This window comes from Oncorhynchus keta, chromosome 22 (assembly GCF_023373465.1).
Source record: "Oncorhynchus keta strain PuntledgeMale-10-30-2019 chromosome 22, Oket_V2, whole genome shotgun sequence".
Classification (NCBI taxonomy): Eukaryota; Metazoa; Chordata; class Actinopteri; order Salmoniformes; family Salmonidae; genus Oncorhynchus; species Oncorhynchus keta.
In genome coordinates, this window is record NC_068442.1 from 39,099,698 (window position 1) to 39,123,075 (window position 23,378).

Below are 23,378 nucleotides of genomic sequence, written 5' to 3' on the forward strand. Positions count from 1 at the left end.
CATTAACATAATCAGAATATGTTTAAGTTGTGTAAGTATTCTATAAGAGAGAAAGTGTGGGGGCTCTATAGCAGTGGAGTCTCCTCTTCCTACAAGGAAGGGGAGGACCACTGCTCTATTGTGACTGATGAGAGATTAGGACTCTGCTCTTCATATGTCTCAACAAACCCTAAACACAAACTCCTCTGCTCACAAATCCACCAGCATCCATTTTTCTGACAGACTAACTTGGTTCCCTTTACCCTATAAATGTCCTGTGTGACCACAATGGAAATAAGTCCCAGACTTTGTTATCCTCCATGATTTTACTCGTATGTATGGCTTTTTCAAGTTTTGTGTGTGCTCGTTTAAAAAAAATTGTCATGTCTTTGGCTATGCCGGATTAAGTGATATGACATGCTATTCTATAAAATAATTTATCTGTAATTAAGATTACCTGATTGAGCTAATCATGTAAATGTAATTAACTAGAGTAGAGAGTCAGGCACCACAAAATAATATTTATAGAGCTGTAATCTTCTGAATAAACTCTTAAAGACCTTGTAATATTTTACATCAATAGCAGTCAATATTAATCGTCATTTTAATTCAGTCTCATCTGAAAGTTATAAATTCTTGGTTATCTGCACGAACCCTGGCTAACAAATTGAACTAGCAATACAAAATTGGGTTTATTTATTTACTAAATGCCTAACTAATCACACAGAATTACACATACACATAATTCAATCATAACTTGATTACAAATGACGTCATAAAGGAAAACGTCCCTAAAGCCGGAACAGATATGACAGCTGGTTACATAAAAGAAAAGGGGCTGGGTTTGAGTGAAAGAGCGAGAAGACTGAGGAACAAAGGGCAAAGCTGTGCTATCATAAATACAGTATCTTATGCATTCTAAATTACTTCCCATTTGGAAAAGGAAAATGCAATAAATACTTACTCTGAGCTGCGCTTCGGTAGGTTGGTGGTAGATGGAAGGCTGTGTTGCCCAACCGAGTCCTGTGTCCTTTGAAGAATGTCTCTGCTGGTAAATTGAATACGTTGTAGTAATGTCGTTGTGCGGTAGACGGGATACTCTCTGTTCCTCCCGAACCCTCGTTTGCAGCGGCTGTTGCTAACTCAACGGCTAGGAGGTATCACTTCTGTAGTGAATAAGAGTTCAAAGTTCATACCATGCGCAACCAAAGCTCACGCTGATGTTGGCTTCGTTCTGTAGTTATTATCTGAACCATTCTGACATTGGACCGTCGTCCTCACGTCCTCGGAACAGGAGGTTATATTGTCGTCAAGGGAGATGAGGGCGTGTTTGAAAAGTTTTATAGCCCATGTCCCTTCACAGGGGCGGGCTACTGATTGAGCAGCCCTATCTTATGAAAACCCAAATCTCACATTTTAGAAGCTAAAATCACATTTCATCCCATCACAAAGAATTTCATATTCAAAAATTTAAATTGAACAACAATTCCATGTGAATCCGATAACTCTGATGTGTAGACTTTCCACTGTAGAGTTTGTCATCTTATCATTGATGACAATGTCTCAGATGACAACCGAACTGACATCATATTCATTAAGTACCACTGCATATGTTCAGTTGGTCTGATTACCAGAATATAGTTAATTTCCCCCCACCTTCTGATGTTCCCAGAATCTCTATGTTAACCAAGGGCTTTGCAAATGTAACATAAGTAGGGTAGAGAGAGGAAAAAGGGGGGAAGAGGTATTTATGACGTCATAAACCTACCCCCCCCCCCTAGGTCTGTAGGAGAAAGATGGTGAGATGAGAACAGGCCGTGTGTTCCTCCACTTTTAGGGAGTTTAATGAGGTAAAACCTGGCACATGCGGCGAGGTCAGACTGGGACAATAGGCCTGTCAAAGGTCCTCCGTGACCTCTTTATGTGCAGGCAGAAAAGGGACATCACTGCTATTCAGGACTCATGGGGCGAAAAATTGGACAGATTGCCAGAAGTGGCCAGTGTGTGCTTTTCATCGAATAAAAATAACAGTTTTCTTGTCCTAAATATGATACCGATCCTCCATATTTTAGGATAAAGTGTTGGCTTTTGAATTTTAAAATATGATGTCAAACACAGTTCTCTTACATATGTCAGTGGGATAATGTGTTGATTTTTTTGAGTGGGCATTTACCTAGACCAATGGAACCCTTGAAAGATATGTACTTCTTTTTCTCCAGTCCTCCTCCTCCCAGGAGCGCCTGCACCAGCTGCCCTACCAGCCCACTCAAGACCAACTCCACTTCCTGTTTAAGCACTTCCTCAGCTCGGAGAATGTGGCCGACGAGGAAGTGCGACCCTCACCGTTCATGCGCCCTCGCTCCCACAGCCTCAGGTAGCCGGCAGTTACCCCTTGCCTGAACTGTAATGAGCCGTCCTTGAACAATAATAATGAAGTGCTATATCATCAAAATGAGATTTAATGCATCATCACCTTACGTTTGTTTTTGTGGAGTTTTTTTTGTTTTATTGTCAGACATGGGAAGTTACTACATGCAAATTGGTACTTCCAAAACAAGAGAGAGCCTAGGTGTGGACTAAACTTGAGTCAGTGGAGGTTTTACAGTGGAGCCAGCCAGCAATCCTGCTTTGTGCAATCCAACCCTGCTGCCAGTATTGACAAAGGGTGTTCAGCCCAAATGTGGTCATTCCTGTATTCAAAGTAAAGCAAAGTATTTTGCATTTGCCAATATTCAGCACGCCTCAAGTTGACCTCTGGCTAAGCTCACTACTGGGGTTGGGCGTTATTCAGATTTTCATACCATTCCTGTACCAGGTAGCCTAGCGGGCGGCAAGTAGCCTAGCGGTTGATGAGCATTCGAATCCCTAAGCCGGCAAGGTTGGGCGGTATTCAGATTTTCATACCATTCCTGTACCAAGTAGCCTAGCGGGCGGCAAGTAGCCTAGCGGTTGATGAGCATTCGAATCCCTAAGCCGGCAAGGCAGTCAACAACCCCCCCACAACAACTGCTCCCAGGGGCACTGATGATGTGGACGTTGATTAAGGCAGCCCCCCGCACCTCTCTGATTCAGAGGGGTTCGGTTAAATGCGGAAGGCACATTTTGATTGAATCCATTCACTTGTGCAACTAAATATATATCCCCTTTCCCATACCAAGGTATACGGTATTGCCAGCAGTGCACACTATTTTTGTTTTAAATAAAATGAGGCAGCAAGGATCTTGATCAAGGAGGGAACTGATTGTCTCTGCTGTAACCAAGAACCAAGAAGCTTGATCTTGCAAGCTAGCTGCTAGCTAGCAAACCTAATGCATCGCTGGAGCCCTGTGCTGGAGATGACGTATTTGGCACATCTTTGATAGTTAACTTATAAGCACCCCCCTCCCCAAACACAAAAAAACAAAACAAATATTGTATTGAAAATCGTACCGTCTGTATTTCAAAATACCCTACTGCTGTGTGGCTTAAGGCAGAGAAGAGAGCAGCGTTGTGTGCCATGCTCCGCAGTGTGGTGCCTGGCTGGGCAGGCATCAGCTCCCTGTGTTCTCGTGGCATGGTGTGGTGTGCCGTGCGTGGGTGGTTTGCTAGCAGAGCACTGCGGGAACCTGCTAGGCTGGGGGGGGGGCAGCAGCTGCAGGGCGTGGTGGGCAGGTTGCCATCTGCTGCAACAGAGGCCTCTTTCATGGCAAAAAAAACCCAGAATGGGTCTGTGGATGGGGGGTGTTTCTGCTCTGTCCCCCTAACTCTTGGACAATGAGTTTAAGCAGGAAAAGGGGAAAACTAAGGCCCTGTTTGTTGGATATATGGGCCAGACAAATGTGGTCAATAACTTACAGTATCTTAGCTGTTATCTTACCTAATACTGAAGTTTAAAAAATATATATATATTTAAAAAAAATCTAAAGTAACAGTAAAACAGGACATGAGCTTGGAAGTAAAATAACGTGTTGATTTAGATGTTTTGAAGGGATTCTATTACATTCTTTTGTCAAAATGGTGCATAGTCACTTTTCCACAATAAATATTTGTGGGATGATAATTTTTGCCATTATTCAAAAGATTGCACCCACCCAATAAGAACGTCCGAGCTCTGTCAGTCCATTTGGTTGGATTGGAATAATAGAAATTGACCAGCTTCATGTCCTTTTCTGTTGTAGCCCCGCAAGAACAATGGGTTCATTCGATAATGAGGTCGTCATGATGAACCATGTTTACAAAGAACGTTTTCCTAAGGTATGTCGTGTTGTCTTCTCCCCCTTTTTTGTACAGGAGGCAATGTCTGTATTTGCAATAGTCAGAACACTTATGCGCTCTGATCTTGCATAACAAGTGCTTCGGTTTGTGAATGTGTGTTGTCTTTAGGCCACACTGCAGATGGAGGAGCTTTTGCTGGATATCGTCACTGCCTGCTCCTCAGAAAGCACCCTCCCACTGTCTGATGGCGTACTGGGCTTCATCCAGCACCAGCTGGTGGAGCTGGTCCGAGACTGTCTGGACAAGTCCCACACGGGCCTGGTCACCTTGCGCTACTTTGTGGAGTTGCAGGATAAACTGGAGAAGCTGCTCCATGAGGTGGGATGTCCACAAATGTCTTTGTGTCTGGGTTTAGCAATGTGATAGTTATCAATCTTAGATTCCTCAATGTGATCGACCGATAACTGTCCATGATATTGATAGATATCTTAGATTCAACAATGTGATCAGCCGATAACTCTCACTTGAGTCTGTTCCCTCAGACTACCCATTGTTTAATGATTTGCATGATTTGCTTAGGATTCTACTGCTACTTTTTAAATATTCATAGTTTGTCCTTATTCGTTTCTAAAGAGGTTATGGAGTTTTTATCAAAGGTTAAGACCGAAGGAATGAAAAAAGAAAGACCAAAGTCTGGCATCAGAGGGAAAAATTGAAGGCATTTAAACAATTCCTGAGGGATCTTCTGGCTTCTGTCCTTTAGCTTCGGTTCACTGTTCAATAACAGTGACTGAGTGAGCAAAGCCTCATGCCAACACTGACAATGAACTTTGCCTGTTATATCACTTCCTCCCCTCATTGATTTTGCTGTCTGTCTAGGGAAGCATCAACATCATTAAACTGTCCATATACATGTAGAGACAACCCTACCATATTAGTGCTGCTGGGTATAAATGAACTACTTGTTCATCAGTTAAACATCCAAATGTGATTGCGCTAAATCAAGAGGAATTGATTGAGCCTGGGCCAAGAGAAACTATTAGCCAAACAGTCTCAAGCCCTAAAGTGCACAATAGATTTGGAAATGGAATTTCCCTGTAATTGGTAGTGCGACTGATCTGTACTCTCTTATCCGTATAGATCCTATTAAATTACTAATGTATTCTAATTCTATGGTCTTATCACTGTTATGATGGAATGGTTGTTTCTATGGCAACATCTTTCTCCTGTGTGGACAGCCAGTGTGTACTTTCAGATGGCAGGGACACAGCTGAGATGATAAATGTGTTCCCATACAGTGAAATAAATGATCCATTGACATGGCCAGTTTTCTTGTACCGAAATATCCTCAAAACTACGATATGGATATGTCAACCTGAGGAATAGATAAGTTGTTTTTGGGGGGCGTGTTAGTTATGTGGTTTCATTAGTGCAGTTTGTCACCCTTGCCATGTTAATTCAAGTCAGACTCAACGACGATGACTCACTGTTTGAATCAGGGGGCTTTTGGAATACGCAAGAGGAATATTCTCGTTTGTTTAATGTAACGTCCTCTCTGACGCATTGTTGTGGGGATACCCATGTTGCCACATTTTATCCATCTGTTCAGGGGGACACATTACTTTTCGCTTCCTTCTTCAGACATTCGTCTTCATTGCTTTGGCTTGTTTCATTTTTTATGAGTCTGACTGAGCCCGTCTCATGTGGTCCCGTGGGGTTGTTTCCAGTGAGGCGTCTTTCCATGATGCACAACATATTTCCTGTTTTGCATCTAATTCAAAAGAGTTCTCACTGCATTCTTGCTGTGTCTAGGTGGTTCATCTAGATAAGACTTCAGAGCATTCTCTTCCGCAGAGCTGCCCTTATTCGAAACTCAGTGTTGCTCTCACCACTCTAACCTGAGCAGACAGTTTGCCTTGAAGCCAAACTCACTTCATGTAATGTGTGGTAAATAGTTAGTTGTTCTCTTTTTGTGTGTGTCTGTACACTGACAGCTGTCCAGACACTTGCCCCTGACCTCAAAGGACACAGCAGCAATCACCAATGCTATTCTGCCTCTTGATCCTCGTGAACTAGAACATGATTACAATGCTTATATTGGGTTTCCTATACTGATGCATAGTGTAAGGGCTTAAGAACCATTGGCTTCCTGATTTGTGTACTGTAGAACAATCTATTCCCTGGAATTGATCATCCACTGAAGTGTTTTCTAACAAGCACAAGTGTAATTTCTTCCCTTGAAGGCACCAAAGAGATTTGAAAAGGAACTGCACTGTGTGGTCCTGTCCATGAACAACCCCTAGCGGCTAGCTCCTTCCCCCTCGGCATTTGGGTGGAATTATTGCCATATTATGTACACTTATCCAGTCCTCTCAGATCTACAGAGGTGTCTACCAACTGCACAGACGTCTATTCCACATTGGTTCAAATGTAATTTAATTGAAATGACGTGGAAATAACTCTGATTCAACGAGTGTGTCCCCAGTGGGTCAGGGCTAGCGCCCTCAAACTCAACTCTGATTCAACGAGTGTGTCCCCAGTGGGTCAGGGCTAGCGCCCTCAAACTCAACTCTGGATCTCGAAGCCAGTTCCACTGCGTTTTTTTCATTGTTCTCCTCTAATAAGGGACTGATTTAGACCTGGGACAATGGGTGTAATTAATTGTCAGGTGGAACAGAACCAGCAGGGTCCAGACCTTGTAGGGTAAGAGTTGAATACCCCTGGGCTAGGGTTTCTTTCTGGACAGGACCTATCTCTGCAAGATATCTATTCTGTCATCATTCTGCATGTAGCTAGGTTATTTTGGACATAGTATGCTAGCTTTAATGCTAGGTGGTTGTGTTCTTGCTATGGCGAAAGATGTGAATAGACTTTTCTCTTTTTGATATCTGTGTCTTCAACAAAGTTGATCATCCCCATGTTATGCTGTTAAAAAGCCAAAACATTTTGTCTTTGCATTTCAGGCGTACGATCGCTCTGAGAGCGAGGAGGTATCCGTCATCACCCAGCTGGTGAAGAAGATTCTCATCATCATATCCCGACCGGCGAGGCTGCTCGAGTGCCTGGTGAGATGGAGAGAAAGTCTCATTCTGATTGAAAATGAGAGCGATTCTGTTGAGAGCGATGGAAAGTTGTCTCTCTTAATCTGTTGTTGCTTGGGGAATTGAAGGTTTTTAAGCCACTGCATTGCCAAAAAGCTCTTTCATGGCTAGGTGATTTTATTCACCTTAATCTAATCTAATTTAATGGGCCTTGGGTGTAATTGGCAGGAATTTGACCCGGAAGAGTTCTATCATCTGCTGGAGGCAGCCGAGGGTCATGCCAAAGAGGGCCAGGGCATCAAGACGGACATTCCACGTTACATCATCAACCAACTGGGCTTGACTCGCGAGCCCCTCGACGGTATTGGTACATCTTTTGCCATAACATTGACCTGAATTTACCGCACTTGAGGCAGACATCCAGAACCAGTAAATATCATGCATTGCTGTTCAATCATATCTTTCTCCCCTGCTCTTTTAGATATGGTACAGCTTGAACAGTCTGCTCCGTCAATGACAGTGAAGTTTGATGAGTCGGTGGAGGTAAGGAGTTAGCCACCCTGATAGAGCCTGCAGAATAAAATAACAGGACTTTCAATTAACAATATAGGTCCTGATAGCAGCTTTGTTTACATGACTTAATTTAGTAGTCTGGCTATGTAATCATACCTGTGCCAGTCGGATAATGAGTTCCTGGGCACCTTCTTTATAATGTGAGCCTCCTAACTTGTCGTGACTTGACTTTAACATTCATCTGAAGACTGTTATTTATCTAATTACCTAAATATGTTTAATTGTTATCCAATTAAATTAATCATGTAACAATTAACTCATTAGGTTCTGGGGCACCATGAGAGTGGTTCTTTAAAGAGTTACCATCTCCCGAATGAAACTCTAAAGGTCTTTAGACCCAATAGTCAACTTATTAATCATAAACTTGTATCATATTATCATTCTGAACAGTTGTAACCTCCTTGCATCTGCAAAAACCTGAGCCTCATGATTCAGTACTACACAAATTGGTTTATTTATTTATTTACAAGCTAAGTAAATGGTAATACAGAATTAACATACACACTTCATAGGTTAAAAACAGGTCCCTAGTGGAATGACAACAACATGGCTGCTTGTTACAAAAGAGATGGGAATGGGGGGGGACAGAGACACTTAACCTTAGTACATTTAGAAACTACTCATTTACTGTATCATATACTTTGCACATGAACCGCCGCCCTCTTTGAGTAAGAAATCATGAATGTTACGTGAAATTCCATATCTATCTCGTTGGACATGGCCTTGGAATGGGGGTTGGGCCTTTTCTCAGCACACTTGTAAGGCTCTGATTGTCCAAAAAAAGGGTTCCAACAACTCTTACTGTTTTTCTTCTCTGTAGTTGTCCGGTATCCGGTGACTTGTCATGTAGTCCTGAACAGAACTACAGAATTGGTTTTCCTTCCATTCGCCCCTGAAGATGCTTCTTTGAAGATAGGCTAGCCAGCCGTGTCGATGGTTCCCAGTGGGGTGATGAGAGTAGCGTAATACGATGGTTTGAACAGAGTAGTAGAATAGTTCCACTTAAATTCACTTTCGTTAGGACAGTTAGAACAGCTAATCAGCCGTACCAGTGATTGTCCGGGAGGTGAGTTTGTCTCTACCTCGTGTTGAGATTCAGAGTTCAGACCACTTTTAAACGTGAGCTGCAGCTCTACTTCTCTCTGGTCTAGTATGTTAATTTCTTAATCCATCATTTTATACAGTTTGTTCGAAAGGGCGGTTTCGTCAGGCTGACACGCTCTCTGACCTCACTCGGGTGTGACTTTTATCACTGTTGAAAGTTTATGTAAATCAATTATCTCTTATGGATTCTAAAATCACATCCCTCACTTAACAAAAATACTTTAATCGTTTTTCATATTACATGCACAACACATCGGATGGAATTGGGTATACTTTCCAAGTTACAGTATTTCCTTCATATCATTTTTAATGACACCACCAAATAACAAACACTATGACATTAGTGTTCTATAGATTGTCTCTGACCATTCCCCATGTTCTATGTTAGAAATATTGTTCCAGTATTCGCTTTTGAAAGTGTTAGAGTTTCGGTGGGAAAAGTCTCTTGAAACAAAGACTCATTCCTTTGGTGAATTTGGAGAGGGAGACCTGAATCTTCTTTTGATTTACAACAGAACGCGAGCTGTTAATCCCCACCAGTTCCATCCTCTGCACGTGAGAGGGGGTCTGGTTGAAGTTATTCATTTCAAACCTGATCTGACCTGTTTGGATTCTCGTGGATAGTCATGACACTTCTCTTGTTGTTTGCACTGTTTGCAGCAGAACAAGTGTCCACAGACCCCAACGCGAAGGAAACCACTGGAGAGTGACTTTGAAACCATCAAGCTCATTAGTAATGGAGCTTATGGGTAAGCGCTACAGACAGGTGGTTAACCACACTAATAACTGAAGAACAACTCCCAATTAGCTATTAGCTGACATATTTACTATAAATCAATGCACTCAGCAATAGTCGGTTCAAGTTGAAAGGTCAACTGTAGACTTATGTCATGATTGGTAAACATTTAGACTACTGAAAAAATAGAACACACTTCCACTTACTATGAATTAACCTACCCCTGTAGTCATGGTTTATCAATGTGGAGGTCTTGTATGACCATGGCTCTTGTCCTGTGGCGGTTGGCAGGGCTGTGTACCTGGTCCGTCACAGAAACACCCGGCAGCGTTTCGCCATGAAGAAGATCAACCGGCAGAACCTAGTCCTGAGGAACCAGATCCAGCAGGTGTTTGTGGAGCGGGACATCCTGACCTTTGCTGAGAACCCCTTCGTGGTCTCCATGTTTTGCTCCTTCGAGACACGGCGCCACCTGTGCATGGTGATGGAGTATGTGGAAGGTAATGTCATATGATGATCTACCCCATGACTACTGTGTTTATCATGCTTCTTAAAGAGGCGGACTGAATGAAAAAAGTTGGAATGGTGAATGTGTTCTTACCCATGATTTCTCGTAGCTGAAGCAAAACGGTTGGTCATCTCTTGCAGGTGGGGACTGTGCCAACCTGCTGAAGAACATGGGCCCCCTTCCTGTGGACATGACCCGGATGTACTTTGCTGAGACTGTGCTGGCCTTAGAGTACCTTCACAACTACGGCATCGTCCATAGAGACCTCAAACCTGACAAGTGAGTACAGAACCAGCTTTAGTCTTTACACAGCTCAAGTTGATGAAAGTGTAGTTTGAACATTTCTCTCCATCCCCCTGCAGCTTGTTGATCACCTCTATGGGCCACATCAAACTGACTGACTTTGGCCTGTCCAGAGTTGGCCTGATGAACATGACTACCAACCTGTATGAGGGTCACATGGAGAAAGACACCAGGGAGTTCATCGACAAACAGGTGGGAGTCAGTGCTGTAAAACTTAACCCTTTATTTGTCATTTCACTATAAATAAAGTACATTCAGCTCAATAGTAAGGCATAGGATAACAATATACCGAAAATGCCAGACACATGTCTTGAACACAAAAGCACATATTCACACACTTACACCAGGTCAAATACTCAATCCAGTATAGGTGTACCATCTCATAACTACTGTGTAACTAAATGTCAATGTGTTAAAAATACACATGCTAAAGGTATAATTCAACATTATCGGTGTGGTTCTCTAGGTGTGTGGCACCCCAGAGTACATAGCCCCAGAGGTGATACTGAGACAGGGCTATGGGAAGCCAGTAGACTGGTGGGCCATGGGCGTCATCCTGTATGAGTTCCTGGTTGGATGTGTGCCTTTCTTTGGGGACACGCCCGAGGAACTCTTTGGGCAAGTTGTCAGTGGCAAGTATCCATTGATGGAATATAAACCGTGTATAGGCTTTTTCAAATGGTGTTCAATGTGGAGATTAACGTGTGCTTGCCCGATGTACAGATGACATCACCTGGCCCGATGGGGACGAAGCTTTACATGCAGACGCCCAGGACATGATCACACGGCTGCTGAGGCAGAGCCCTCTGGAGCGCCTAGGGACAGGTACGTAAACCCACTCTGCTGCATTCCAATGTCCTACACAGCCCCACATGGAATTCATGTCCAATCTCACATGGAATTCATGTCCAATCTCACATGGAATTCATGTCCAATCTCACATGGAATTCATGTCCAATCTCACATGGAATTCATGTCCAATCTCACATGGAATTCATGTCCAATCTCACATGGAATTCATGTTCAATCTCACATGGAATTCATGTTCAATCTCACATGGAATTCATGTTCAATCTCACATGGAATTCATGTCCAATCTCACATGGAATTCATGTTCAATTGCTTCATTCTTAGTGGTGCGCTAGTGTAGATATTGGAACCAATATCCATTTCACATCATCCCGGTCTGACGTTTTGCTGTTGGCTATTGTTCTGAAATCTGCACACATGACTGTGATCTACAAAAATACATTTTGTTCTAGGAGGAGCACCTGAGGTCAAACGACACAGCTTTTTCTTGCATCTGGACTGGAACGGTCTACTGCGACAGAAAGCAGAATTCATCCCTCAACTGGAAGCGGAGGACGACACCAGCTACTTTGACAGTACGTGGCAGTCCTTCACAAGTGGTCTTTTTTTCATATATTTTTATTTATCCTTTATTTAAACAGAGAAGTCACATAGAAATGTACATATCTTTTCCAAGTGAGCACTGGCCACGAACGCAGCATACATAGGCTGTTCTCCTAAAACTAATAGTGTATGGCTGCGTTTAGACAGGCAGACAAATTCTGGTCTTTTGACCATACAGTTCAGCTCTGAAAATGAGGTGATCTGATATGATTGGTCAAAAGACCAATTAGTGGAAAAAATATCAGAATGGGCTGCCTGCGGTAACACAGCCGTACACGCTTAGAAAAAGGGTGCTATCAAGAACCTAAAAGGGTTCATCAGCTGTTCCCATAGGAGAACCATTTTTGGTTCCAGGTAGAAGAACCCTTTTGGTTCCAAGTAGAACCATTTTCCACAGACAGTTTTACCTGGAACCAAAAAGGGGTTTTACCTGGAACCAAAAAGGGGTTTTACCTGGAACCAAAAAGGGGTTTTACCTGGAACCAAAAAGGTTTTTTTACCTGGAACCAAAAAGGGTTTTCCCTGGAACCAAAAAGGGTTCTTCAAAAGGACCCTTTGGAACCTTTTTGTCTAAGACTGTAGTTACACATTTTTATTTTTATTTTTTTATTTCACCTTTATTTAACCAGGTAGGCTAGTTGAGAACAAGTTCTCATTTGCAACTGCGACCTGGCCAAGATAAAGCATAGCAGTGTGAACAGACAACACAGAGTTACACATGGAGTAAACAATTAGCAAGTCAATAACACAGTAGAAAAAAAAATGGGCAGTCTATATACAATGTGTGCAAAAGGCATGAGGAGGTAGGCGAATAATACAATTTTGCAGATTAACACTGGAGTGATAAATGATCAAATGGTCATGTACAGGTAGAGATATTGGTGTGCAAAAGAGCAGAAAAGTAAATAAATAAAAACAGTATGGGAATGAGGTAGGTGAAAATGGGTGAGCTATTTACCTATAGACTATGTACAGCTGCAGCGATCGGTTAGCTGCTCGGATAGCTGATGTTTGAAGTTGGTGAGGGAGATAAAAGTCTCCAACTTCAGCGATTTTTGCAATTCGTTCCAGTCACAGGCAGCAGAGTACTGGAACGAAAGGCGGCCAAATGAGGTGTTGGCTTTAGGGATGAGACATAACACAACATAAAACAGAACAATGAATGGAAGTTAACAGTGTAAAGTGCACAAGATAACTTAAAAGAGCAGGTCTTATTAAAGGTGCTACTTAAGGTGAAAAATAATCATTTTAAATTGTATTGTAATTTCAGAAAATGGCCATAAATATACAGTTTAAGTTGGAAGTTTACATACACCTTAGCCAAATACATTTAAACTCAGTTTTTCACAATTCCTGACATTTAATCCTAGTAAAAACTCCCTGTCTTAGGTCAGTTAGGATCACCACTTTATTTTAAGAATGTGAAATGTCAGAATAATAGTAGTGATTTTATTTCAGCTTTATTTTATTTCATCACATTCCCAGTGGGTCAGAAGTTTACATACACTCAATTAGTATTTGGTAGCATTGCCTTTAAATTGTTTAACTTTGGTCCAACGTTTTGGGTAGCTTTCCACAAGCTTCCCACAATATGTTGGGTGCATTTTGGCCCATTCCTCCTGACAGAGCTGGTGTAACTGAGTCAGGTTTGTAGGCCTCCTTGCTCGCACACGCTTTTTCAGTTCTGCTCACAAATTTTCTATAGGATCGAGGTCAGGGCTTTGTGATGGCCACTCCAATACCTTGACTTTGTTGTCCTTAAGCCATTTTCCCACAACTTTGGAATTATGCTTGGGGTCATTGTCCATTTGGAAGACCCATTTGCGACCAAGCTTTAAATTCCTGACTGATGTCTTGAGATGTTGCTTCAATATATCCACATAATTTTCCATCCTCACGATGCCATCTATTTTGTGAAGTGCACCAGTCCCTCCTGCAGCAAAGCACCCCCGCAACATGATGCTGCCACCCCGTGCTTCACGGTTGGGATGGTGTTCTTCAGCTTGCAAGCATCCCCCCTTTTCCTCCAAACATAACGATGATCATTATGTCCAAACAGTTCTATTTTTGTTTAATCAGACCAGAGGACATTTCTTTAAAAAGTACTATTGTTGTCCCCATGTGCAGTTGCAAACCGTAGTCTGGCTTTTTTATGGCGGTTTTGGAGCAGTAGTTTCTTCCTTGCTGAGAGGCCTTTCAGGTTATGTCGATATAGGACTCGTTTTACTGTAGATATGGATACTTTTTTACCGGTTTCCTCCAGCATCTTCACAAGGTCCTTTGCTGTTGGTTTGGGATTGATTTGCACTTTTCGCACTAAGGTACGTTCAACTCTAGGAGACATAACGCGTCTCCTTCCTGAGCGGTATGACGGCTGCGTGGTCCCATGGTGTTTATCCTTGTGTACTATTGTTTGTACAGATGAACATGGTACCTAGGATGAACCAGACTTGTGGAGGTCTACCATTTTTTTCCTGATGTCTTGGGTGATTTCTTTTGATTTTCCCATGATGTCAAGCAAAGTTTGTAGGTAGGCCTTGAAATACATCCACAGGTACACCTCCAATTGACTCAAATAACGTCAATTAGCCTATCAGAAGCCATGACATAATTTTCTGGAATTTTCCAAGCTGTTTAAAGGCACAGTCAACATAGTGTATGTACACTTCTGACCCACTGGAATTGGGATAGTGAAATAATCTATAATTGAAACAATAAACAATTGTTGGAAAAACGTCCTAACCGACTTGCCAAAACTACAGTTTGTTAACAAGAAATTTGTGGAGTGGTTGAAAAACTAGTTTTAATGACTCCAACCTAAGTGTTTGTAAACTTCCGACTTCAACTGTATCTGCAGCAATAGTGAAATGATGATGTTTCACAGTATTACTTAAACACCAGTTTTGTGAGTGGCTGTGATATTCGCCTATAGATTTTTCCAGATGGAGCAGCATCTGTTGTCAAAATGGCAAAGCTGTTTGGACTTTGGCTGTGCTATCTAGTGAAAATTGCTCTAAATTCCTGGTTGCTAAAATTCTATACTGTTATCTCAATTTCAGTTTATGTGAGAAAACAAGCACGGAATAGTGTAGTGAATCAAGGTGAAATGTTGTTTCTACAGCTGTTTGAAGATGGTGGACAAAAACCGAAAGTGAAATGCTGAAGTTTGAGTCTCTGCCATGTTACGGGGAAAAGGGGTGTGTGGGACGGGGATATTTTGTTTTGAATGCAGCCTAGTGCTGTTGCAAAGCACCGAGCTTTCACATAGGGAAGATTTTCTGAGAAATTCTGTGTGAAACACCTTTAAAACAAACATCCATTTCCTGATATTGCCATTATACTGTATCTCCACAGATGTAGTAATATTTGCTTTTCATCCTGCTCTTGCTGATTTTATATTTTCATTAGTCAATTATGTTGAATAAAGATATATATATATATATATATATATTTTTTTTAAATATGCTAAATGTCCAGGTTGGATATTATGGTAGGGTCCCTGTTCCATGCATTCTGTGTTGTCATGTTTTCAGCTCGCTCAGAGCGGTACCACCATTTGGCCTCAGATGAGGATGATGAAACCAACGATGAAGAGTCTTCCCTGGAAATCCGACAGTTCTCCTCCTGGTCAAACCGCTTCAGCAAGGTTTGGAACATACCTCTTCAAATATTCATAATTTTGTCAGAACAGGTAAATGTCTAATATTACTAGTTAGTAGAGCATTTCTCTGTAAATAAAATAATGACCATCTTTAAATCAGTTTTTTTTGGAGCCAAGTTCACCAAACTTGGCCACCTTAGCTAATGTGGCTACTCCATACTTTCAGGTATACAGCAGCACAGAACATCTGGCCACGCATTCCAACTTGAGCTTCTCATCGGGCCACAGCGAGGACAAGGAGGGCTGGGATGGATGTTTCACAACCTCCCCAGGAGGAGACATCCACAGACAGGAACGCCAGCACCAAGATCGCAAGGGCAGGTGAGCAGAGCCAGGCTGAGTTTATAGCCTTCTCTTTCTGTTAGGATTCCCTGTGTAGTAGTTCAAATATTTCCTTATCGGAAGCACTGCACAACAGTGGGTGAAAGTGTATAAAATAATGATTAGTTCAGAAAAGTCCAATTTAGCTAAGTAGGGTGTGCATAAATGTCCAAAATGACTATGCTAGCTTTAGATATATAATTTGGTGGGTGCTTATCTGTCCTATTTCACACATGTACAAGTGTGTCTTGACCTGTAGTGACGCCCAGCCCGTGAACGGGACCGTTATCATCATCTGACACTAATTAGCATAATGACAGAAACATGGCAAACGCTGTTTAGAATCCATCCTCAAGGTGTTTTTCTAATATCTATTCGACAATATATCAGTCAGGACAATTTGTTTTTCACTCTGATTACTCCGATTGGAGTAATGGCTACCTCTGTATTTTACGTGAGAATCTCTCTTGGAGCCACCATGTGACCACTTACGCAATGTGGCTGCCTACGGATATTCTTCAACAGAAATGCTTAAAACTACGTCACAATGCTGTAGACACCTTGGGGAATACGTAGAAAGCGTAAGCTCGTTGATGGTACATTCACAGCTGAATAGGGAGTCATTGGAACGCAGCGCTTTCAAAACCTGGGGCACTTCCGGATTGGATTTTTCTCAGGCTTTCGCCTGCAACATCAGTTCTGTTATACTCAGACAATATCTTTACAGTTTTGGAAACGTTAGTGTTTTCTATCCAAAGCTGTCAATAATATGCATATTCTAGCATCTTGTCCTGACAAAATATCCCGTTTAAAACAGGAACGTTTTTTTCCCAAAAATGAAAATACTGCCCCCTAACACCAAGAGGTTTAATACACGTGTGAATTTGACTATTATTTTTTTCCATATCCCAACTCTCCCTGAGATGCCGTCAGAGAGTGGGGTCATGGCCAGGGTCTACCATTTTTAAGTGCCTTGCTCAAGGGCACAGCGACAGATTTCTCACCTTGTTGGACCATTAACCTTTCAGTTACTGGCCCAACGCTCTGCCATTCAATATAATGTGTCACCATTGTTATGTCTCCTTCGAACTGACACTGCGGTTTATGTGTTGCAGCCTGCGCCCTCGGGCCTCATCCAGTTCCTCCCAGTCTGAGAGGAGCGCCAGCCCCCTGGTGATGAGCAGCACCCACAGTCTGGAGACCATTCCGCGCTTCGCCTTCTCCACAGACGATGAAGGTGAGCTCAGCCCCAAGCCCCTCCGTCCACTCTGCTTCAAGTCTGCACAGCCTCATGGAAAACAACAGAAATTGAAACAGTGCTTATGATATTTAATTGCTCATAAAACAAACAGATTTGTGTGATATCGCTTTTTTAATTCCATGTTGATAGGAGGATTAAGGACCAAGCAAGGTGCAAACTGATCAAAGACTGATCAAAGAGTCAAAACAAAGAGTTTGAGTGTAGATGCTCTCTTTTGTTTTCAGTGATCTTCCATCCAGACAAAGTATTGTGTTTGCAGAGAAACTTAAGAGACATTGCCTATTTTGGTCAAGAATATAGATATATGCCCTTACTTCTGTGTATTACAGCTGAGGTGGTTGTATCAAACCTGCATCGGATTCGTAGCAACAGCACCGGAGCGAAACACTCTTCCCCCAAGGACCACGGGGCCTCCCGACACTTTGGGAACCAGATGGAGACACCAGACAGTCCGAGGCTTGGGGGCAAACTACCCAAGTCTGCCTCCGCCTCCACCCTGTCTCTCGTCATCACTGCAGGTTAATTCCACTGTCATGCAAGTTTCTTCTGGGCACAGTGGTAACGCTTCAGAAGCTAAATAAGATACAGGGATGCTGGTCCCCAGCAGGCAAATATCACTGGATAGGGTGTGGATATGTGACAGGTGTGTCTGCACAGAGCTAATGGATTTTAAGTTACTTGTAAATACTGAACAAGAGCAGTTTCTTGTTCCGAATTCCACCATTTTACCATACTTTTTCTAATTTCCTGAATATGAACTCATCCTTTGTGCACCTTTCCAGACGACATGCCCGGCGGCCTCCAAGCCAGCCCCATCTTAATGCGCTCCCTCTCGTCCAACCCTTCATCACGCGACTCATCCCCCAGCCGAGACCTGTCGCTTAGCCTCAGCATCCTGGGGCCACCCATCGTCATCCACAGCTCGGGGAGGAAGTACGGCTTCACTATGCAGGCCATCCGCGTCTACATGGGCGACAGCAACGTTTACACTGTGCACCACATGGTCTCGGTGAGTGCCCCGTACTATTCTGCTCCAGAATTAGCCAATAGTTGCACAATCAAAGACTGCATCACCACACAGACTTTCAGTAATTGTGATAATAATAAACCACTTTTGTTTTACAGAATGTTGAAGATGGCAGCCCAGCCCATGAGGCAGGACTGAGGGCCAATGACCTCATCACTCACGTGAATGGAGAGTCTGTGCAAGGCCTGGTCCACACAGAGATAATGGAGCTGCTTCTGAAGGTACAGAAACAAACACAATCTCAAGCCTAATGTCAAACTATACCCACACTCTTTAGGATATTATGAGCTTTAATCAATACTAATACCTCATTGGTTTTTGTGAAACCCCAAAAGAGTGGTGGCAAGGTGGCCCTTCAGACCACGGCCCTGGAGAACACGTCAATCAAGGTTGGGCCGGCTCGAAAGACCAGCCACAAGGGCAAAATGGCAAGACGGAGCAAGAAAAGCAAGAGAAGAGATAATCAGGACAGGTAAGGGAAGACGTTTTGATTGTTGTGTGCTAATTTTATTCAATGTAATATTAATGCCATATTGCTATTATTATGATGAGTTAACTTTGTGGGGTTGATATGAAAACGTACATTTTATATATACTGAACAAAAATATAAACACAACATGTAAAGTGTTGATCCCATGTTTAATTAGCTGAAATAAAAGATCCCAGAAATGTTCCTATACCCACAAAAAGCTTATTTCTCTCAAATTTGTTTACATCCCTGTCAGTGAGCATTTCTCCTTTGCAAAGATAATTCATCCACCTGAGAGGTGTGGAATATCAAGAAGCTGATTAAACAGCATGGTCATTACACAGGTGCACTTTGTGCTGGGGACAATAAAAGGCCACTCTAAAATGTGCATTTTGTCGAATCAAATCCAATCAAATCAAATCAAATTTTATTTATATAGCCCTTTGTACATCAGCTGATATCTCAAAGTGCTGTACAGAAACCCAGCCTAAAACCCCAAACAGCAAGCAATGCAGGTGTAGAAGCACGGCAACACAATGCTACAGATGTTTTGAGGGAACGTGCAGTTGGCATGGTGACTGCAGGAATGTCCACCAGAGCTGTAGCCTGAGAATTGAATGTTCATTTCTCTACCATAAGCCTCCTCCAACGTCGTTTTAGAGAATTTGGCAGTATGCTCAACTGGCCTCACAACCTCAGAACTTCTTCACCTGTGGGATGGTCTGAGACGAGCCACCCGGACAGCTGATGAAACTATGGTTTGCACAACCGAAGAATTTCTGCATAAACTGTCAGAATCGCCTCAGAGAAGCTCATCTGCATGCTCATCGTCCTCACCAGGGTCTCGACCTGACTGCAGTTCGGCGTCGTGACTGACTTCAGTGGGCAAATGCTCACCTTCGATGGCCACTGGGACATCAAAGGCAAGTTTTCACCTGTCCCGGGAAGATTGCAATTTGATTTGATTTGCAACTGGATCCTGGACTTCCTGATGGGCCGCCCCCAGGTGGTAAGGGTAGGCAACAACACATCTGCCACGCTGATCCTCAACACTGGGACCCCTCAGTTCCCTTCCTGTACTCCCTATTCACCTACGACTGCGTGGCCAAATACAACTCCAACACCATCATTAGGTTTGCTGACGACACAGCCTGATCACCTACAATGATGAGACAGCCTATAGGGAGGTCAGAGACCAGGCAGTGTGGTGCCAGGACAACAACCTCTCAACCTCAATGTGGCAAAGGAGCTGATTGTGGACTACAGGAAAAGGAGGGCCGAGCAGGCCCCCATTAACATCGATGGGGCAGTAGTGGAGCGGGTCGAGAGTTTCAAGTTCCTTGGTGTCCATATCACCAACAGAATAACATGTTCCAAACACATGAAGACAGTCATGAAGAGGGCACAACACCACCTTTTCCCCTCAGCAGATTGAAAAGATTAGGAATGATCTCAAAAAGTTCAACATCTGCACCATCATGAGCATCTTTACCGGTCGCATCAACGCCTGGTATGGCAACTGCTCGGCATCTGACCGTAAGGCACCACAGAGGGTAGTGCGTACGGGCCAGTACCTCACTGGGGCCAAGCTTCCTGCCATCCAGGACCTATATACTAGGCGGTGTCAGAGGAAAGCCCATAAAATTGTCAAAGACTCCAGCCACCCAAGTCATAGACTGTTCTCTCTGCTACCGCACGGCAAGCGGTACCGGAGCGCCAAGTCTAGGACCAAAAGGCTTCTTCACAGCTTCTACCCCCAAGCCATAAGACTGCTGAACAATTAATCAAATGGTCACCCGGACTATTTACATTGACCGCTCTTTGTTTTCACACTGCTGCTACTCGTGTTTATTATCTTATTATTATTTATTATGCATAGTCACTTTACACCTACACTTTACATGTACAAATTACCTTGACTAACCTGTACCCCCGCACATTGACTAGGTACCGGTACTCCCTGTATATAGCCTTGTTATTGTTATTTTTAATTTTTTTACTTTCAATATTTTCTTAACCAACAATGCAGTTCAAGAAATAGAGTTAAGGGTCTTGTAAGTAAGCATTTCACGGTAAGGTGTTGTATTCGGCACGAGACAAATAAAAATTGGATGGCATCTTGTGTGCGAGCGGTTTGCTGATGTCAACATTGTGAACAGAGTTCCCCATGGTAGCGGTGGGATTATGGTATGTGCTATGTGCTATAAACTATGGACAACGAACACAATAGCATTTTCTCGATGGCAATTTGAATGCACAGAGATATTTTGACGAGATTCTGAGGCCCATTGTCGTGCCGTTCATCCACCGCCATCACCTCATGTTTCAGCATGATAATGTACGTCACCATGTCACAAGGATCTGTACACAGTTCCTGGAAGCTGAAAATGTCCCAGTTTTTCCATGGCCTGAATACTCACCAAACGTGTCACTCATTGAGCATGTTTGCGATGCTCTGGATCGACGTGTACGACAGCGTGTTCCAGTTCCCACCAATATCCAGCAACTTTGCACAGCCATTGAAGAGGAGTGGGACAAAATTCCACAATCAACAGCCAGATTAACTCTCTGCAAAGCAGATTGTGGCGTGATACTAACTGGTTTTCTGATCCACGCCCCTACTTTTTATTTTTTTAAATATATATTTTAAGAGGTATCTGTGACCAACAGATGCATATCTTTATTCCCAGTCATGTGAAATCCATAGATTAGGGTCTAATGAATTCATTTAAATTGACTGATTACCTTCTATAAACTGTAACTCAGTAATATCTTTGAAATTACTGGATGTTGTTCATATTTTTGTTCAGTGTAAATACATCCCTATTCTGTCTCCCCCCAGTGTTTGATAGAGATCACTGCACACGACTGCATGGATGGATGATAAACATTTCCACAGCAGTGTTCTCCTTTTTCAAAATGGAGTTATTCATCTAAGCTGTGACTTTAAGTTAAGAAACTTAAGTTATACTGTAGAAGACGTTCTTAATGCACAGAGTGTTCTCTCTAATTTGTTTTGTGATATTTTTTTCTCTACATTTTTTGCTCCACTATTGCTCTGTCATCAGCCTCAATATCCCTGATATTATTATGCAGGCATACTCAATAAGGACATTTGTTTTGCAGCATACGTATACATAAAAAAACAAACTCCCAGGCTGTGAATCACATACTATAAAAAAAAAAAAATATATATATATATATTATAATAATAATGTTATGTCACTTGTTACCCTTCAAACACCTTCACAACACCTTCATAACCCCGTTATAACTCTCGGTAACCAATGACTATCCCAGGCGGCGGAGCATCCTGAAGAAGCTGTCCAAGCAAAGCACAGTGATGCACAGCAGCCGAAGCTTCAACTCTGGCCTGCAGCACCACTCTGTGTCGTCCAGCGAGAGCCTGCCGGGTTCCCCCACACACAGCCTGTCCCCCGGCCCCTCCACCCCCTGTCGCAGCCCTGCCCCTGACCACCAGGCTGGAGGTAACATCAGGCCGACACCTGCAGCACTGTTACTAGTGCTACTAGCACTGTTACTATGACTACTGCTGCTGCAATTATGATTACTAGCCTACGACTACTCTGTTACTACTACTACTACTATGTTACTATTATTATTATTATTATTACTACTACTACTACTACTACTACTATTACCGCTACTGCTTCTACTACTGTTATTACTACTGCTGCTGCTACTACTACCACCACCGCTACTACTACTGTTATTGTTATTATTATTATTATTATTATTATTACTACTGCTACGACTACTGGTACTAATATTACCACTACTGCTACTACTACTCTGTTACTATTACTACTACTATGTTACTATTACCAGTACTGCTGCTACTGCTCTGTTATTACTACTACCACTGCTACTTTATTATTACTACTACTAAACTCAGTAAAAAAAAAAAAGAAACGTCCTCTCACTGTCAACTGCGTTTATTTTCAGCAAACTTAACATATGTAAATATTTGGATGAACATAACAAGATTCAACAACTGAGACATAAACTGAACAAGTTCCACAGAAATGTGACTAACAGAAATTGAATAATGTGTCCCTGAACAAAGGGGGGGTCAAAATCAAAAGTAACAGTCAGTATCTGGTGTGGCCACCAGCTGCATTAAGTACTGCAGTATCTCATCATGGACTGCACCAGATTTTCCAGTTCTTGATGTGAGTTGTTACCCCAGTCTTCCACCAAGGCACCTGCAAGTTCCCGGACATTTCTGGGGGGAATGGCCCTAGCCCTCACCCTCCGATCCAACAGATCCCAGACATGCTCAATGGGATTGAGATCCGGGCTCTTTGCTGGCCATGGCAGAACACTGACATTCCTATCTTGCAGGAAATCACGTACAGAACGAGCAGTATGGCTGGTGGCATTGTCATGCTGGAGGGTCATGTCAGGATGAGCCTGCAGGCAGTGTACCATATGAGGGAGGAGGATGTCTTTCCTGTAACGCACAGCGTTGAGATTGCCTGCAATGACAACAAGCTCAGTCCGATGATGCTATGTCACACTGCCCCAGACCATGACGAACCCACCTCCAAATCGATCCCGCTCTAGAGTACAAGCCTCGGCGTAACGCTCATTCCTTCACGATAAACGTGAATCCGACCATCAACCCTGGTGAGACAAAACCGCGACTCGTCAGTGAAGAGCACTTTATGCCAGTCCTGTCTGGTCCAGCGACAGTGGGTTTGTGCCCATAGGCAACGTTGTTGCCAGTGATGTCTGGTGAGGACCTGCCTTACAACAGGCCTACA

The 23,378-nt window shown here is 42.9% G+C and overlaps 1 protein-coding gene across 5 annotated transcripts in view; it reads left to right on the plus strand.

Moving 5' to 3' along the window:
* The window catches only part of LOC118400668 (microtubule-associated serine/threonine-protein kinase 3-like), a 51,989-nt gene that overhangs the window by 22,863 nt on the left and 5,748 nt on the right, over positions 1-23,378 (plus strand). For 4 of the 5 annotated variants that reach the window (XM_052475179.1, XM_052475183.1, XM_052475181.1 and 1 more), the window contains 21 exons: positions 2,199-2,353; positions 4,137-4,212; positions 4,342-4,551; positions 7,137-7,238; positions 7,443-7,581; positions 7,696-7,757; positions 9,552-9,640; positions 9,919-10,127; positions 10,276-10,414; positions 10,498-10,630; positions 10,905-11,070; positions 11,162-11,263; positions 11,701-11,823; positions 15,385-15,497; positions 15,679-15,833; positions 16,949-17,070; positions 17,424-17,612; positions 17,877-18,103; positions 18,220-18,342; positions 18,457-18,593; positions 21,892-22,079. In XM_052475179.1, coding sequence (XP_052331139.1) covers positions 2,199-2,353; positions 4,137-4,212; positions 4,342-4,551; positions 7,137-7,238; positions 7,443-7,581; positions 7,696-7,757; positions 9,552-9,640; positions 9,919-10,127; positions 10,276-10,414; positions 10,498-10,630; positions 10,905-11,070; positions 11,162-11,263; positions 11,701-11,823; positions 15,385-15,497; positions 15,679-15,833; positions 16,949-17,070; positions 17,424-17,612; positions 17,877-18,103; positions 18,220-18,342; positions 18,457-18,593; positions 21,892-22,079 — 2,959 coding nt within the window. The remainder of the gene's footprint in view (positions 1-2,198; positions 2,354-4,136; positions 4,213-4,341; positions 4,552-7,136; positions 7,239-7,442; positions 7,582-7,695; positions 7,758-9,551; positions 9,641-9,918; positions 10,128-10,275; positions 10,415-10,497; positions 10,631-10,904; positions 11,071-11,161; positions 11,264-11,700; positions 11,824-15,384; positions 15,498-15,678; positions 15,834-16,948; positions 17,071-17,423; positions 17,613-17,876; positions 18,104-18,219; positions 18,343-18,456; positions 18,594-21,891; positions 22,080-23,378) is intronic. The other variant, XM_052475180.1, reaches the window with a different exon arrangement.